At 48.1% G+C, this 19,220-nt stretch overlaps 1 protein-coding gene across 2 annotated transcripts in view; it reads right to left on the bottom strand.

Moving 5' to 3' along the window:
• Positions 1-19,220, bottom strand: part of scn5lab (sodium channel, voltage gated, type V-like, alpha b) — a 707,937-nt gene that overhangs the window by 216,380 nt on the left and 472,337 nt on the right. For both annotated transcript variants that reach the window (XM_038798482.1, XM_038798481.1), the window contains 3 exons: positions 7,545-7,686; positions 4,393-4,602; positions 459-644 (listed from right to left, as the gene is read on the bottom strand). In XM_038798482.1, the coding sequence (XP_038654410.1) occupies positions 459-644; positions 4,393-4,602; positions 7,545-7,686 (538 nt within the window). The remainder of the gene's footprint in view (positions 1-458; positions 645-4,392; positions 4,603-7,544; positions 7,687-19,220) is intronic.

The following is a 19,220-nucleotide window of genomic DNA, read 5'->3' as shown; positions in this document are numbered from 1 at the left end:
AAATCCGATAGGAAATTCAGAAAGGACCATCTTCACCCAGAGAGTGGTGGAAATGTGGAACTCGCTGTTGCTGGGCCTGATGGAGACAAACTGTACAGATGCACTTCAGAGGAAACAGCAAGTTTGCTGCTGGCGAAATGGCAACATCGGACCAGGCACCCAACTCCTTCATACAACGGTTTGCCAACCTCCCCCTTCCCAACCCATGCCCAAAGGGGCTGACAAAATCGAGCCCAATGTCTCTGGGTACCTCCTATTATTTAGTATGCGGCGCAGAATGAGATGAATCTTCCTCTACTAAGAATTGCACCTGTCTTTCTTTAACAGTATGAGGGCAGCAGTTATTATCAAACAGGAAAGAAAAACCTTAAACAAGAGCAGCAACATCATTCTATGCAAGTGGATAGGTAAGTTCCTTTCTTTCATCGAGACTGTGTAACATGCAACGGATCAATTACCTTCCGTGGCAAACCACTTTCTGATGCAGACCTCAGTTCTTTTTCCTCATCGAACCCCTCTTCCAATTTTTCCAGCTCTTTTCCACTCCTGGTCCTGTTGCTCTTTTCTCTGGTGCTCCTTGCACTTAAATGCGATCTCTCGGAGGAACTTCTCGACAAGGTCTCATTGCCCAATCTGGCCAACTGCTGTGAAAATGCCAGTAAATGAGTTATACGAAACAGCGTGTTCCATTTATTGGCCTTGATGTCTTTTTTTTTTACGAATAACATGGGTGTTAGCACACTTGCCGCATTGCTAAACTCTGGATGTCGAGAATCACCCCAATTAACATCTGGGGCGGGATTCTCCGACCCCCTTTCGGGTCGGAGAATCGTCAGAGGGCGGCGTGAATCCCGCCCAGCTGCTCCGACGCCGGCTGCCGAATTCTCCGGTGCTGGTTTTCGGGTGGGTCGGGGATCACGCCGCGCCTGTCGGGGGCCATTGGCAGCGGCCCCCCCCGGCAATTCTCTGGACCCCGATGGGCTGAGCGGCCGCCCGTTTTCGGCCAGTCCCACAGATGTAAAATGGACATGGTCCATCCCAGCGGTACCTGGCTAGAAGGCCGTCTACAGGAGTCCTTGGGGCGCGGGAGGATCCAGCCCCGGGGGGTGGGGGCACAGTGGCCTGGCCCGCGATCGGGACCCACCGATCTGCAGGCGGGCCTGTGCCATGGGGGCACTCTTCCTCTTCGCAACGGCCTCTGTAGGGTTCTGCCATGGCGGGCGTGGAGAAGAAACCCCCTGCACATGTGCAGGAAACACGCCGGCGGTTCTGCGCTTGTGCAGGAAACACGGCGGTGGTTCTGCGCATGTGCAGGAAACACGGCGGTGGTTCTGCGCTTGTGCAGGAAACACGGCGGCGGTTCTGCGCATGCGCGAGACCACGACGGCCCTTCGGCGCCGGTTGATGCGGCGCCAACCCCTCCGGCACCGGCGTAGCTCCCGGAAGTGTGGAAGATTCCGCAACTTCCGGGTGGCCCGGCGCCGGAGTGGTTCGCGCCGTTATTGACGCAGGCGACAGGCCATCGCGCCAAGTGCGGGAGAATCCCGCCCCTGGTATATGCCCAAAACCTTCTTACACCTGAAAGGGAATTGATGGTTCTTTTTTTTGTACCTTTTGCCTCGTTTGGGCTCAATTGATAGAAAACTTACTTTGCTAAATCTGAAAGCCACTAGGTCATGGGACAGTGACGTATTATCTCGACTAACATTATTAAGAACAAAGAACAAACAAAGACAATTATAGCACAGGAACAGGCCCTTCGGCCCTCCCAGCCTGCGCTGATCCAGACCCTTTATCTAAACCTGTCACCTATTTTCCAAGGAGCTACTTCCCTCTGTTTCCCGCCCGTTCATATATCTGTCCAGATGCATCTTAAATGATGCTATCGTACTCGCCTCTACCACCTTCGCTGGTAAAGCGTTCCAGGCACCCACCACCCTCTGCGTAAAAAACTTTCCACGCACATCTCCCTTTCCCCCCTCTCACCTTGAAATCGTGACCCCTTGTAATTGACACCCCCACTCTTGGGAAAAGCTTGTTGCTATCCACCCTGTCCATACCTCTCATAATTTTGTAGACCTCAATCAGGTCCCCCCTCAACCTCTGTCTTTCCAACGAAAACAATCCTAATCTACTCAACCTTTCTTCATAGTTAGCATCCTTCATACCAGGCAACATCCTGGTGAACCTCCTCTGCACCCTCTCCAAAGCATCCACATCCTTCTGGTAATGTGGCGACCAGAACTGCACGCAATATTCCAAATGTGGTCTAACCAAAGTCCTATACAACTGTAACATGACCTGCCAACTCTTGTACTCAATACCCCGTCCGATGAAGGCAAGCATGCTGTATGCCTTCTTGACCACTCTATCAACTTGCATTGCCACCTTCAGGGTACAATGGACCTGAACTCCCAGATCTCTCTGCACATCAATTTTCCCCAAGACCCTTCCATTGACCATATAGTCCGCTCTTGAATTAGATCTTCCAAAATGCATCACCTCGCATTTGCCTGGATTGAACTCCATCTGCCATTTCTCTGCCCAACTCTCCAATCTATCTATATTTTGCTGTATTCTCTGACAGTCCTCCTCGGTATCTGCAACTCCGCCAATCTTAGTATCATCTGCAAACTTGCTAATCAGACCACGTTCAATTGGTGCACTGTCCTTCTTGCCAGATGGCGAGTGGGTGAATTTAATTTAGATGTTTCCGCGGAATACCACCTGACTCCAGAAGGCGTTAGGCGCATTTCGGGCATCCTGGGAACTTTGGGGAAAAATGCCGTGAAATTTGCTATCAGTCTAACAGATTCCACCAAAAATGGACACAGCAGAATTCTATCTCTCTGGTTCTATCCATTTTGTTCGAATTACTTTTGTCTCTTTTGCACCTGGTTTCCAACCATGATGGGGCTCCATCCAATGGGCCTGTTGTTAGGTGAATTAATTTAAAGACATAAAATGATAGCAAAGGAAAGGAGCTTCCCCATTATTATAAAGATTGGCAGCATTTCTGCGGCAAGTCTGAAGCACCTGCTGACAGGAGTATATTCAACAAAATCCAAGCCTTTGGCCTAGTGCTGGTGTGAGCTCCAGTCCTCCCATTACCCTGCTGTAGGGTGAGGCCTCCCCTTCAATCTTCACGGTGTCACAATACTCTGGCATTTGGCTCCCATTACTTTTAGAAGGGGTCAGCTGCTGGACACGTGCACATGAACACATACCACATATAGGAATTTCAGTATCGCACTGGGTTCTTGTTGAATTCACTAAGATTCCTTTACCAGTCAGAGATACAAGCTCAGATTTTCTAATGCTGTCCTGGTCAGCCTCTGCCTTTCCACCCTACATCAAACCAAAGAATAAATAAAGAACAATATAGCACAGGAACAGGCCCTTGGGCCCTTCAAGCCTGTACCGGTCATGATACCAACCTTTGCCAAAACTCTCAACACTTCCATGTGCTGTATCCCTCTGTACCTATCCTATCCATGTATTTGTCAAGATGTTTTTGAACGGCGTTAATGTATCTGCTTCCACATCCTCCCCTGGCAACACGTTCCAGGCACTCACCAGCCTTTGTGTAAAAAACCTGCCTCGCACATCTCCTCTAAACTTTGCCCCACGGACCTTAAACCTATGCCCCCGGTGACTGCCCCCTCCACCCTGGGAAAGAGTGCCTGCCCATCTACTCTATCCATGCCCCTCATAATCATATATCCCTGTATCAGGTCACCCCTCAACCTCCGTCGTTCTAATGAAAACAGTCCGAGTCTATTCAGCCTCTCCATATAGCTAACACCCTTCAGACCAGGCAACATCCTGGTCAACTTCCTCTGCAAACTCTCCAAAGCCTCCACCTCCCTCTGGTAGTGTGGCGACCAGAATTGCGTGCAATATTCCAAGTGCGGCATTACCAAGATTCCGTACAACTGTAGAATGACTTGACAGTTTTTATTCTCGATGCCCCGTCTAATGAAAGGCTTTTCTTTCTAAGGTATGCTTTCCTGACTACCTTGTCCACTTGTGTTGCCACTTACAAAGCCCATGGCCGAGATAGGGTGCTCTTTCAGAGGGATGGCCTGAATGACCTCCTTCTGCATTGTTGGAGATCGATGGAACAGATTCCTTAAATATGGCAGCGTCTCGTGCATCCCCCTTCCTCCCATCACCATCACCGCCAGCTACGCTTTTGCCTGTCGAGTCGCGAGGCTCTGAAATGCCCTCCCTAAATTCTCTGCACCTTTCCCCTCCTCAAGAGCCCGTGAGAAAGCTTTTGACCACCTGTTTGAACTTCTCATCATGCAGTCCAATGTTAAGTCTGGTTTGATAATGCTCCTGTGAGCCTCCCGGACCTTTGTTACTAGGAGTTACACAAACGCAGCATACCTGCTCGGCCTGTTCCTGCTGTCTCCGAAGCTGTTCCATCATCTGCTGAAACTCTTTCTCTTTCTTCGCGTTTTCTGCGATGGTCGCTTGGTTTTGTTCATCGTAAGCCATGGCGACCACAGCCAGGATCAAGTTGACGAGGTAGAAGGATCCCAGGAAAATGACAACAACAAAGAAGAGCATGTACGCCTTTCCCGCAGTTCGCAGGATCTGCATTTCACAAGGGGAAAGAACAAAATGAAAGGCAAGGTTACAAAAGGGGAAAATGGTGAGGAGAAAGGACAGGTGAACGTTTTTATTCATTCATGCGACGTGGGTATCACTGGCAAGACCAACATTTATTGCCCATCCCCAACCGCCTAGACTGCGTGGTTTGCTCGGCCATTTTCGAGGGCATTTAAGAGTTAACGCATTGATTGTGGATCCGGAGTCACATGTAGGCCAGACCGAGTAAGGATGTGGCAAAGCACGTTGCTGATCTCCACGAACCTTTCTGGGAAAACATTATTTCCTGATTTCATTTCTTACGTGATCGAGCTCTCATGTTAAGATGATGCTCTGGTAAAGATATTTGGAGCACAATAATCTTCTTTGAGGATTGAAATTTTAGAGCCAAGAAAGGAAAGAAGAAAGAAACCACACGAGTGCCAGGTTATGATTGCCTCCGACAAGAGAGATTCTAATCATCTTCCCTTGCTGTTCCCTTCATTGAATCCCCCACTAACAACATCCTGGGGTTCCCAGTAACCTGAAACTGAACTGGACCAGCCGTATAAATACTGTGGCTCGAAGAGCAGATCAGAGACCAGGAATCCTGTGAACAGTAACTCACCTCCTGACTCCCCAAAGCCTGTCCATCATCTACAAGGCACAAGTCCAGAGTGTGATGCAATACTCTCCATTTGCCTTGATGATTGGAGTTTCAAAAATGCTCAAGAAGCTCAAAACTATCCAGGACAAAGCCGCCTATTTGCTTCCTTGAACACTCAATCCCTCCCCCACCCATGCACAGTGTGTACCCTCTACAAATCGCAGTGCAGCAACTCATCTAGGCTTTTCCAAACAGCACCTCTATTGCCGTTCCTTCAGTATTGCTGGGCCAAAATCCTGGAACTGTCTTCCTAACAGCACTGTGGATGTACCCGCACCACATGGACAGCAGCGGTTCAAAAAAGTGCCTCACGAGCAACTTCTCAAGGGCAATTGGGGATGGGTCCTGCCAACATCACTCACTTCCCATGAAGGAATAGAAAAGAGACAGAGAAGGCAGAACCACGCAGATAAATAGTTAAAGAAAAACAGAAAATACTGGACAATCGAAGCAGGTCTGACAGCATCTGCGGAGAGGGAAGGAAGCTAACGTTTCGAGTCGGGATGACTCTTTGTCAAAGCATCTCTATCGTCAACCTCAATTCATCCCACATTCTTTGACTGCCCCTTTGTTACAAGATCTGAAGGGTTGATGAACTGCTGCATTATGTGGACACATCACTGAACTCTAAGCACCTTGGCCACTGGGTAGACAATGGACCTGTCAGGTCAATACGGGAGGTTGGTGTTACTGAATAGATGGAAGTTCACACAGTGTACATACAACTGTTTGTGGGCACAAATGGCCTTCTTAAAAGCTCTTCATCAAGGTCCTTGTGGGCCGGTTGGCATTTCCAGCTCATGCCAGTTGAAAGAAAGTGCTCCTCGGCCAGTTAAATAATTATTTTGGCTTGATTTCAGTCTTTAAGGCAGCTATAATTAAAGGATAATTGACAGGGAAACACAGAAAAGATAGTATTTAAGTGGACTTGGAAACCTGTGCCTCACTCAGCATCACAGTTATTGATAGTATGGCGCTTTGGAAAGACTTGGCATAATTTTTAAGAAGTAACACATTTTGCAAGTTTGTTCATTTTGACACGCCGATTTGTTTCAACTGCAACAGCCTCAAATCAGTTGACAGCAGGCTGTAACAGAAAATCCAAGAGTTCTTAACATGGATTGGTTTATGAACTACAGAAGTAACTGTGTGCCCCTTTCACCTTGTTCAACATCACGGGCGGAATTCTCCCCCCCCACCCCCACGCCGGGTGGGAGAATCGCTGGGGCGCCGAGCGAGTCCCGCCATGCCGCCCCGGAACCTGCACGCGATTCTCCCACCCCCTCCAAACCGGGTGGCCGCTCGGAGAATCGGCGCTCGCCGTTTGTAACGGGTGAGCGGCGATTCTCCAGCCCGGATGGGCCAAGCGGCCTGCCCGACATGACAGGTTCCCACCTGCGCCGTCCACACCTGGTCGCTGCCGACGGGAACAGCGCGGGAAGGCTGGGGGGGGGGGGGGGGGGGTGGCCTGTGGGGGGGGGGGGGGGGGGGGATCCAGCACCGGGGGGCCTCAAAAGGGGTCTAGCCCGCGATCGGTGCCCATCGATCAGCGGGCCGGCCTCACTGAAGGAGGATCTCCTTTCCTCCGCCGCCCCGCAAGAAATGTCGGATGGCCGTGGGGAGGAGGACGGCGACCGCGCATGCGTGGGTTGGCGCCGGCCAACCTGCGCATGCACGGGTGACGTCATTTACGCGGGCGCCAAGGACCGGCGCCCGTAAATGACGCGGCGCCGCTCCTAGCCCCCCGGGGGTGGGAGAATAGGGGGCGGGGAGCGGCCTCCGACGCCAGAGTGAAACACTCCGGTTTTCACTCCGGCGTCGGCACATTTCTCCCACTCCCCATTTCCAAAGGGTCATATCGGTAGTCATATCAGACTTGAAACGTCAACTCTGTTTCTTGCTCCGCTGATGCTGCCAGGCCTACTGAGCTTTTCCAGCATTTTCTGAATTTTCTTTCTAATTGTAGTTGACTGTTTTGGAATTTAGGGTTATTTTCGCCATGTGCTGCCTACTGCCCATATCCTTATAAATGGTAAGGGTGCAGTTTCTAACTGTGGGCCCACACTCAGCCCACCTTGAAGAAAGCTGGTTATAGCTGCTGGAACAACAATGTTGTCACTCCCGTGCTCTCTGAAGAAGTTCAAATGGTAAGGCAGGCAGAAAAGGTAGCCCAATACGGGGTTAAAATGATGTCCCCAGAAAGCAGTCAATTCAGCGATATACACCAGTCTTGCTGTATTGTGACGCATTTGTCACACAGATTGGTTGTGCTGTCACTAACCTGGTGATACAGATTCTCCCAGTAGTCCTGCGTCATTAGGCGAAAGAGGGAGAGGAAGGCCCATCCAAAGTTATCAAAACTGGTGTAATTGTAATCGGGGTTCCTTCCAGCCTTCAAACAAACAAACGTAGGAGGACACTTTCTGTGAAAGAGGAGGGAAAAAAACATACACTCACAAACAGTTTCCATCTCCTTTGTACCTAAAAGGCAAAGAAGGTTGAGTGAAAAAGATACACAGTAAGGTAAAGGGGTGGACCCCAGTGCAGTGCTGCCCAACATACTTGCTATTAGCCGTATGTGGCAAATCATAATCCCTACAGTGTGGAATACGGCCATTCGACCCATTGGGTCTGCACCAGTCCACTGAAATAGCACCTTATGTAGGCCCACTTTCCCCACCCTACTCCCGTAACACCACCTAACCTGCATGGGCCTAGCATGGCCAATCCACCCAGCCTGCACACCCACTGTGGGAGGAAACCGGAGCACCCGGATTACATAGAATTTACAGTGCAGAAGGAGGCCATTTGGCCCATCGAGTCTGCACCGGCTCTTGGAAAGAGCACCCTACCCAAGGTCAAAACCTCCACCCTATCCCCATAACCCAGTAATCCCACCCAACACTAAGGGCAATTTTGGTCACTAAGGGCAATTTATCATGGCCAATCCACCTAACCTGCACATCTTTGGACTGTGGGAGGAAACCGGAGCACACGGAGGAAACCCACGCACACACGGGGAGGATGTGCAGACTCCGCACAGACAGTGACCTAAGGCGGAATCGAACCTGGGACCCTGGAGCTGTGAAGCGATTGTGCTATCCACAATGCTACCCTGCTGCCCCCAACCACAGTGAAGAGTGCTGATCATCAGGTGAGAAATTGAAATTCAGATGGACATTAAGACCCTGCGGCAGCCCAATCGACTGAGGACACAGATCCGGCCCCACATCAAAATTAAAATGGAAACCCTGTATGTAAGAAATTGTAGCGCTGCTTCATTCTAGCACATGGTGTGGTCCGCCCTCATTGAAGGAAGTATTGAAATATTTTAACAGCAGAAATATGACCGAATGCTGTGTGCTGATCAGCTGCTGCATCCAAAAATATTCTTTCTTGTCCCAGTGCCTTATTGTTCACCTTCAGTCCCTCCCTGAATCCCAATTCAGATCCGGGGGATGTAACAACCTTGTAACAACAAGGTTCACCTCATTCTTTGCATATATGTTGTATCATGTGTCGAATATGGTGACCTGGGGCGGGATTCTCCAACCCCCCAACCAGGTCGGAGAATCGGCGGGGGCCGGCGTGAATCCCCCCCCCGCCACCCCGCCGTCTCCTGAAGTCTCCGGCACCAGAGATTCAGTGGGGGCGGGAATTGCGCCGCGCCTGTCGGCGGGCCCCCTTCGGCGATTCTCCGGCCCGCGATGGGCCGAAGTCCCGCTGCTGTCATGCTGGTCTCGCCGGCGGGAATCTAACCACCTACCTTACCCGCGGGACTAGGCGGCGCGGGCGGGCTCCGGGGTCCTGGGGGGGGGGGGGGGGGGGGGGGGCTCAGGGCGATCTGGCCCCGGGGGTGCCCCCACGGTGGCTTGGCCCGCGATTGGGGCCCACCGATTGGCGGGCGGGCCTGTGACGTGGGTGCATCCTTTTCCTTCTACATTCGCCATAGTCTTCACAATGGCGGACGCGGAAGTGACCCCCTCCCCTGCGCATGCACGGGGATGACGTCAGCAGCCGCTGATGCTCAGGCGCATGCGCGGACGTCCGCCGGCCGGTGAAGTCCCTTCGGCCCCGGCTGGCGTGGCGCCAAAGCCCTTTCCCACGGTCCGGCGGGGCGCCAACCACTCCGGCACGGGCCTAGCCCCTCAAGGTTAGGGCTTGGCCCCTAAAGGTGCGGAGACTTCCGCACCTTTGGGTGGCCCGATGCCGGAGGGGTTCACGCCACTCCATCCCGCCGGGACCCCCTCCCCCGCCGGGTAGGGGAGAACCACAGCCCTGGTCACAACAAGATTGCTGAGAACACTGGTCCAGTGTAAGATCCAAGAGAGGCAACTGAAAACTCAGTCAGTAGCACAGTGGTCATCACTGTTGCTTCACAGCACCAGGGACCCGGGTTCAATTCCCGCTTGGGTCTGCACGTTCTCCCGACGTGTCTGTGTGGGTTTCCTCCGGGTGCTCCGGTTTCATCCCACAAGTCCTGAAAGATGTGCTGTTAGGTGAATTGGACATTCTGAATTCTCCCTCTGTGTACCTAAACAGGTGCCGGAATGTGGCGACTAGGGGCTTTTCACAGTAACTTCATTGCAGTGTTAATGTAAGCCTACTTGTGACAATAATAAAGATTATTATTATTATTAGAAGGTGGGTTTTTAAGGCGGTGAGTGAATGAAGAGAAAGCAGTTCCAGATGCTGCTCTTGTCCTCCGAGAAAGTAATGGTCGTGGGTTTGGAAGGTGTTGCCTAAAAAGCTTTAGTGAGTTGCTGCAGTGCCCCTTGCAGATGGTACACCTGGTTGACATTGTGCATTGGTGAATGTTTAAGGAGGGGGTGGGGTGCCAATCAAGCTAGCTGCTTTGTCCTGCATGCTGTTGAGCTTCTTGAGAGCTGCCCTCATCCAGGCAAGTGGTGAATATTCCATTACACTCCTGACATGTGCCTTGTAGATGGTGGACAGGCTTTGGGATGTTCTACGCGCCGTAGAATTCTTGCTCTTGTAAACATTGCTCAATGGATCATAGGCAGAAGATAAAAGGATGGAGGAAGGGATGTGGAGTGTTAATTTGCTTCAGTGCAAGCTGCCTCGAAGACACAGAGATGGACTTTAAATCTATAACATGTTACACCTGATACATGTGGGTGCGATTCAACGGAAACGTTTCGAAGTGTCATTTTGGGCGAGTTTATCGGGATGTTCCTCGACGGTCGTGTTGGCAGCTTGCGGCCCGTATTCATCGGCACTTAGCGCTGGAAATGAGCCCCCACTAGCTTCTCGCCATTACTGGCTGTCTCGCCATCAGATTCGCCAGACTGATGCCTCAGTGTCTCGCCGCTAACAAGGGGGATCTGCTTTCAAACGCTCCCCTATCACTCATTCCCAGGCAACACACAAGCACTGCAGCGCACAGACCTGCTCCTCACTTTGGTGATGGCGAACTGGCCAGGCTTCTCGACACGGTGGGTGGAAGCTGACATATCCCGTTCTGCTGAGGGGATGAGGGGGTCGGAGGCCCAGCAGCACGTCAGCAATGGTGCCTGGGATGCAGTGACAGTGGCCGTCAGTGCGGGCAGCATGACCAGGAGGACCACTGTCTAATGTCAAAGGAATGCCTACACCTCTCTCCTGGCAGCACAGTAGCACAGTGATTAACACTGTTGCTTCACACTTCCAGGGTCCCAGGTTCGATTCCCGGCTTGGGTTACTGTCTGTGCGGAGTCTGCACGTTCTCCCCGCGTGTGCGTGGGTTTCCTCCGGATGTTCTGGTTTCATCCCACAGTCCAAAGATGTTCAGGTTAGGTGAATTGGCCATGTTAAAATTGCCCATTGTGTTAAAAAAAAAAGGTTAGGTGGGGTTCCTGGGTCAAGAGGATTGGGTGGAGGTGTGGGCTTAAGTGGGGTGCTCTTTCCAAAGGCCAGTGCAGACTCGATGGGCCAAGTCACCTCCTTCTCCACTGTAAATTCTACGATTCTATGATCAGTGCCGCCTCCCACCCCTCGAATTCCCAACCCACCACCAACAGATCACCCCCCCCCCCCCACACACACACACACATTGTTGCTCCACACCTATTCTCAGCTGTGAAAGTTTACAGTGCGATAATTGGCTGTGGGATGTTACAGTGTGATAATTGGCTGTGTGATGTTACAGTGTGATAATTGGCTGTGGGATGTTACAGTGTGATAATTGGCTGTGGGATGTTACAGTGTGATAATTGGCTGTGGGATGTTACAGTGTGATAATTGGCTGTGGGATGTTACAGTGTGATAATTGGCTGTGGGATGTTACAGTGTGATAATTGGCTGTGGGATGTTACAGTGCGATAATTGGCTGTGGGATGTTACAGTGTGATAATTGGCTGTGGGATGTTACAGTGTGATAATTGGCTGTGGGATGTTACAGTGTGATAATTGGCTGTGGGAAGTCACAGTGTGATAATTGGCTGTGGGAAGTCACAGTGTGATAATGGCTGTGGGATGTTACAGTGGGATAATTGGCTGTGGTATGTTACAGTGTGATAATTGGCTGTGGGATGTTACAGTGTGATAATTGGCTGTGGGATGTTACAGTGTGATAATTGGCTGTGGGATGTTACAGTGTGATAATTGGCTGTGGGAAGTCACAGTGTGATAATTAGCTGTGGGATGTTACAGTGTGATAATTGGCTGTGGGATGTTACAGTGTGATAATTGGCTGTGGGATGTTACAGTATGATAATTGGCTGTGGGATGTTACAGTGTGATAATTGGCTGTGGGATGTTACAGTGTGATAATTGGCTGTGGGATGTTACAGTGTGATAATTGGCTGTGGGATGTTACAGTGTGATAATTGGCTGTGGGATGTTACAGTGTGATAATTGGCTGTGGGATGTTACAGTGTGATAATTGGCTGTGGGATGTTACAGTATGATAATTGGCTGTGGGATGTTACAGTGTGATAATTGGCTGTGGGATGTTACAGTGTGATAATGGCTGTGGGATGTTACAGTGTGATAATTGGCTGTGGGATGTTACAGTGTGATAATTGGCTGTGGGATGTTACAGTGTGATAATTGGCTGTGGGATGTTACAGTGTGATAATTGGCTGTGGGATGTTACAGTGTGATAATTGGCTGTGGGATGCTACAGTGTGATAATTGGCTGTGGGATGTTACAGTGTGATAATTGGCTGTGGGATGTTACAGTGTGATAATTGGCTGTGGGATGTTACAGTGTGATAATTGGCTGTGGGATGTTACAGTGTGATAATTGGCTGTGGGATGTTACAGTGTGATAATTGGCTGTGGGATGTTACAGTGTGATAATTGGCTGTGTGATGTTACAGTGCGATAATTGGCTGTGGGATGTTACAGTGTGATAATTGGCTGTGGGAGGTTACAGTGTGATAATTGAATGTGGGATGTCACAGTGTGATAATTGGCTGTGGGATGTTACAGTGTGATAATTGAATGTGGGATGTCACAGTGTGATAATTGGCTGTGGGATGTTACAGTGTGATAATTGGCTGTGGGATGTTACAGTGTGATAATTGGCTGTGGGATGTTACAGTGCGATAATTGGCTGTGGGATGTTACAGTGTGATAATTGGCTGTGGGATGTTACAGTGTGATAATTGGCTGTGGGATGTTACAGTGTGATAATTGGCTGTGGGAAGTCACAGTGTGATAATTGGCTGTGGGATGTTACAGTGTGATAATGGCTGTGGGATGTTACAGTGTGATAAATGGTTGTGTGATGTTACAGTGTGATAATTGGCTGTGGGAAGTCACAGTGTGATAATTGGCTGTGGGATGTTACAGTGTGATAATTGGCTGTGGGATGTTACAGTATGATAATTGGCTGTGGGATGTTACAGTGTGATAATTGGCTGTGGGATGTTACAGTGTGATAATTGGCTGTGGGATGTTACAGTGTGATAATTGGCTGTGGGATGTTACAGTGTGATAATGGCTGTGGGATGTCACAGTGTGATAATTGGCGTAGGATGTTACAGTGTGATAATTGGCTGTGGGATGTTACAGTGTGATAATTGGCGTAGGATGTTACAGTGTGATAATTGGCTGTGGGATGTTACAGTGTGATAATGGCTGTGGGATGTCACAGTGTGATAATTGGCTGTGGGATGTTACAGTGTGATAATTGGCTGTGTGATGTTACAGTGTGATAATTGGCTGTGGGATGTTACAGTGTGATAATTGGCTGTGTGATGTTACAGTGTGATAATTGGCTGTGGGATGTTACAGTGTGATAATTGGCTGTGGGATGTTACAGTGTGATAATTGGCTGTGGGATGTCACAGTGTGATAATTGGCTGTGGGATGTTACAGTGTGATAATTGGCTGTGGGATGTTACAGTGTGATAATTGGCTGTGGGATGTTACAGTGTGATAATTGGCTGTGTGATGTTACAGTGTGATAATTGGCTGTGGGATGTTACAGTGTGATAATTGGCGTAGGATGTTACAGTGTGATAATTGGCTGTGGGATGTCGCAGTGTGATAATTGGCTGTGGGATGTTACAGTGTGATAATTGGCTGTGGGATGTTACAGTGTGATAATTGGCTGTGGGATGTTACAGTGTGATAATTGGCTATGGGATGTTACAGTGTGATAATGGCTGTGGGATGTTACAGTGTGATAATTGGCTGTGGGATGTTACAGTTAGATAATTGGCTGTGGGATGTTACAGTATGATAATTGGCTGTGGGATGCTACAGTGTGATAATTGGCTGTGGGATGTTACAGTGTGATAATTGGCTGTGGGATGTTACAGTGTGATAATGGCTGTGGGATGTTACAGTGTGATAATTGGCTGTGGGATGTTACAGTTAGATAATTGGCTGTGGGATGTTACAATGTGATAATTGGCTGTGGGATGTTACAGTGCGATAATTGGCTGTGGGATGTTACAGTGTGATAATTGGCTGTGGGATGTTACAATGTGATAATTGGCTGTGGGATGTTACAGTGTGATAATTGGCTGTGGGATGTTACAGTGTGATAATCGGCTGTGAGATGCTACAGTGTGATAATCGGCTGTGGGATGTTACAGTGTGATAATTGGCTGTGGGATGTTACAGTGTGATAATTGGCTGTGGGATGTTACAATGTGATAATTGGCTGTGGGATGTTACAGTGTGATAATTGGCTGTGGGATGTTACAGTGTGATAATCGGCTGTGGGATGTTACAGTGTGATAATTGGCTGTGGGATGTTACAGTGTGATAATTGGCTGTGGGATGTTACAGTGCGATAATTGGCTGTGGGATGTTACAGTGTGATAATTGGCTGTGTGTTGTTACAGTGTGATAATTGGCTGTGGGATGTTACAGTGTGATAATTGGCTGTGGGATGTTACAGTGTGATAATTGGCTGTGGGATGTTACAGTGTGATAATGGCTGTGGGATGTTACAGTGTGATAATTGGCTGTGGGATGTTACAGTGTGATAATTGGCTGTGGGATGTTACAGTGTGATAATTGGCTGTGGGATGTTACAGTGTGATAATTGGCTGTGGGATGTTACAGTGTGATAATTGGCTGTGGGATGTTACAGTGCGATAATTGGCTGTGGGATGTTACAGTGTGATAATTGGCTGTGGGATGTTACAGTGTGATAATTGGCTGTGGGATGTTACAGTGTGATAATTGGCTGTGGGAAGTCACAGTGTGATAATTGGCTGTGGGAAGTCACAGTGTGATAATGGCTGTGGGATGTTACAGTGGGATAATTGGCTGTGGGATGTTACAGTGTGATAATTGGCTGTGGGATGTCGCAGTGTGATAATGGCTGTGGGATGTTACAGTGTGATAATTGGCTGTGGGATGTTACAGTGTGATAATTGGCTGTGGGATGTTACAGTGTGATAATTGGCTGTGGGAAGTCACAGTGTGATAATTAGCTGTGGGATGTTACAGTGTGATAATTGGCTGTGGGATGTTACAGTGTGATAATTGGCTGTGGGATGTTACAGTATGATAATTGGCTGTGGGATGTTACAGTGTGATAATTGGCTGTGGGATGTTACAGTGTGATAATTGGCTGTGGGATGTTACAGTGTGATAATTGGCTGTGGGATGTTACAGTGTGATAATTGGCTGTGGGATGTTACAGTGTGATAATTGGCTGTGGGATGTTACAGTGTGATAATTGGCTGTGGGATGTTACAGTATGATAATTGGCTGTGGGATGTTACAGTGTGATAATTGGCTGTGGGATGTTACAGTGTGATAATGGCTGTGGGATGTTACAGTGCGATAATTGGCTGTGGGATGTTACAGTGTGATAATTGGCTGTGGGATGTTACAGTGTGATAATTGGCTGTGGGATGTTACAGTGTGATAATTGGCTGTGGGATGTTACAGTGTGATAATTGGCTGTGGGATGCTACAGTGTGATAATTGGCTGTGGGATGTTACAGTGTGATAATTGGCTGTGGGATGTTACAGTGTGATAATTGGCTGTGGGATGTTACAGTGTGATAATTGGCTGTGGGATGCTACAGTGTGATAATTGGCTGTGGGATGTTACAGTGCGATAATTGGCTGTGGGATGTTACAGTGTGATAATTGGCTGTGGGATGTTACAGTGTGATAATTGGCTGTGGGATGTTACAGTGTGATAATTGGCTGTGGGATGTTACAGTGTGATAATTGGCTGTGGGATGTTACAGTGTGATAATTGGCTGTGGGATGTTACAGTGCGATAATTGGCTGTGGGATGTTACAGTGTGATAATTGGCTGTGGGATGTTACAGTGTGATAATTGGCTGTGGGATGTTACAGTGTGATAATTGGCTGTGGGAAGTCACAGTGTGATAATTGGCTGTGGGATGTTACAGTGTGATAATGACTGTGGGATGTTACAGTGTGATAATTGGTTGTGTGATGTTACAGTGTGATAATTGGCTGTGGGAAGTCACAGTGTGATAATTGGCTGTGGGATGTTACAGTGTGATAATTGGCTGTGGGATGTTACAGTATGATAATTGGCTGTGGGATGTTACAGTGTGATAATTGGCTGTGGGATGTTACAGTGTGATAATTGGCTGTGGGATGTTACAGTGTGATAATTGGCTGTGGGATGTTACAGTGTGATAATGGCTGTGGGATGTCACAGTGTGATAATTGGCGTAGGATGTTACAGTGTGATAATTGGCTGTGGGATGTTACAGTGTGATAATTGGCGTAGGATGTTACAGTGTGATAATTGGCTGTGGGATGTTACAGTGTGATAATGGCTGTGGGATGTCACAGTGTGATAATTGGCTGTGGGATGTTACAGTGTGATAATTGGCTGTGTGATGTTACAGTGTGATAATTGGCTGTGGGATGTTACAGTGTGATAATTGGCTGTGTGATGTTACAGTGTGATAATTGGCTGTGGGATGTTACAGTGTGATAATTGGCTGTGGGATGTTACAGTGTGATAATTGGCTGTGGGATGTCACAGTGTGATAATTGGCTGTGGGATGTTACAGTGTGATAATTGGCTGTGGGATGTTACAGTGTGATAATTGGCTGTGGGATGTTACAGTGTGATAATTGGCTGTGTGATGTTACAGTGTGATAATTGGCTGTGGGATGTTACAGTGTGATAATTGGCGTAGGATGTTACAGTGTGATAATTGGCTGTGGGATGTCGCAGTGTGATAATTGGCTGTGGGATGTTGCAGTGTGATAATTGGCTGTGGGATGTTACAGTGTGATAATTGGCTGTGGGATGTTACAGTGTGATAATTGGCTATGGGATGTTACAGTGTGATAATGGCTGTGGGATGTTACAGTGTGATAATTGGCTGTGGGATGTTACAGTTAGATAATTGGCTGTGGGATGTTACAGTATGATAATTGGCTGTGGGATGCTACAGTGTGATAATTGGCTGTGGGATGTTACAGTGTGATAATTGGCTGTGGGATGTTACAGTGTGATAATGGCTGTGGGATGTTACAGTGTGATAATTGGCTGTGGGATGTTACAGTTAGATAATTGGCTGTGGGATGTTACAATGTGATAATCGGCTGTGGGATGTTACAGTGCGATAATTGGCTGTGGGATGTTACAGTGTGATAATTGGCTGTGGGATGTTACAATGTGATAATTGGCTGTGGGATGTTACAGTGTGATAATTGGCTGTGGGATGTTACAGTGTGATAATTGGCTGTGAGATGCTACAGTGTGATAATCGGCTGTGGGATGTTACAGTGTGATAATTGGCTGTGGGATGTTACAGTGTGATAATTTGCTGTGGGATGTTACAATGTGATAATTGGCTGTGGGATGTTACAGTGTGATAATTGGCTGTGGGATGTTACAGTGTGATAATCGGCTGTGGGATGTTACAGTGTGATAATTGGCTGTGGGATGTTACAGTGTGATAATTGGCTGTGGGATGTTACAGTGCGATAATTGGCTGTGGGATGTTACAGTGTGATAATTGGCTGTGTGTTGTTACAGTGTGATAATTGGCTGTGGAATGTTACAGTGTGATAATTGGCTGTGGGATGTTACAGTGTGATAATTGGCTGTGGGATGTTACAGTGTGATAATTGGCTGTGGGATGTTACAGTGTGATAATGGCTGTGGGATGTTACAGTGTGATAATTGGCTGTGGGATGTTACAGTGTGATAATTGGCTGTGGGATGTTACAGTGTGATAATGGCTGTGGGATGTTACAGTGTGATAATTGGCTGTGGGATGTTACAGTATGATAATTGGCTGTGGGATGTTACAGTGTGATAATTGGCTGTGGGATGTTACAGTATGATAATTGGCTGTGGGATGTTACAGTGTGATAATGGCTGTGGAATGTCACAGTGTGATAATTGGCTGTGGGATGTTACAGTGTGATAATTGGCTGTGTGATGTTACAGTGTGATAATTGGCTGTGGGATGTTACAGTGTGATAATTGGCTGTGGGAGGTTACAGTGTGATAATTGAATGTGGGATGTCACAGTGTGATAATTGGCTGTGGGATGTTACAGTGTGATAATTGAATGTGGGATGTCACAGTGTGATAATTGGCTGTGGGATGTTACAGTGTGATAATTGGCTGTGGGATGTTACAGTGTGATAATTGGCTGTGGGATGTTACAGTGTGATAATTGGCTGTGGGATGTTACAGTGTGATAATTGGCTGTGGGATGTTACAGTGTGATAATTGGCTGTGGGATGTTACAGTGTGATAATTGGCTGTGGGATGTTACAGTGTGATAATTGGCTGTGGGATGTTACAGTGTGATAATTGGCTGTGGGATGTTACAGTGTGATAATTGGCTGTGGGATGTTACAGTGTGATAATTGGCTGTGGGATGTTACAGTGTGATAATTGGCTGTGGGATGTTACAGTGTGATAATTGGCTGTGGGATGTCGCAGTGTGATAATTGGCTGTGGGATGTTACAGTGTGATAATTGGCTGTGGGATGTTACAGTGTGATAATTGGCTATGGGATGTTACAGTGTGATAATGGCTGTGGGATGTTACAGTGTGATAATTGGCTGTGGGATGTTACAGTTAGATAATTGGCTGTGGGATGTTACAGTATGATAATTGGCTGTGGGATGCTACAGTGTGATAATTGGCTGTGGGATGTTACAGTGTGATAATTGGCTGTGGGATGTTACAGTGTGATAATGGCTGTGGGATGTTACAGTGTGATAATTGGCTGTGGGATGTTACAGTTAGATAATTGGCTGTGGGATGTTACAATGTGATAATTGGCTGTGGGATGTTACAGTGCGATAATTGGCTGTGGGATGTTACAGTGTGATAATTGGCTGTGGGATGTTACAATGTGATAATTGGCTGTGGGATGTTCCAGTGTGATAATTGGCTGTGGGATTTTACAGTGTGATAATTGGCTGTGAGATGCTACAGTGTGATAATCGGCTGTGGGATGTTACAGTGTGATAATTGGCTGTGGGATGTTACAGTGTGATAATTGGCTGTGGGATGTT

The sequence above is a fragment of the Scyliorhinus canicula genome, chromosome 5, assembly GCF_902713615.1.
Source record: "Scyliorhinus canicula chromosome 5, sScyCan1.1, whole genome shotgun sequence".
Taxonomy (NCBI): Eukaryota; Metazoa; Chordata; class Chondrichthyes; order Carcharhiniformes; family Scyliorhinidae; genus Scyliorhinus; species Scyliorhinus canicula.
Note: the sequence above shows the minus strand (reverse complement) of the source record. Positions and strands in the feature narration are given on the sequence as shown.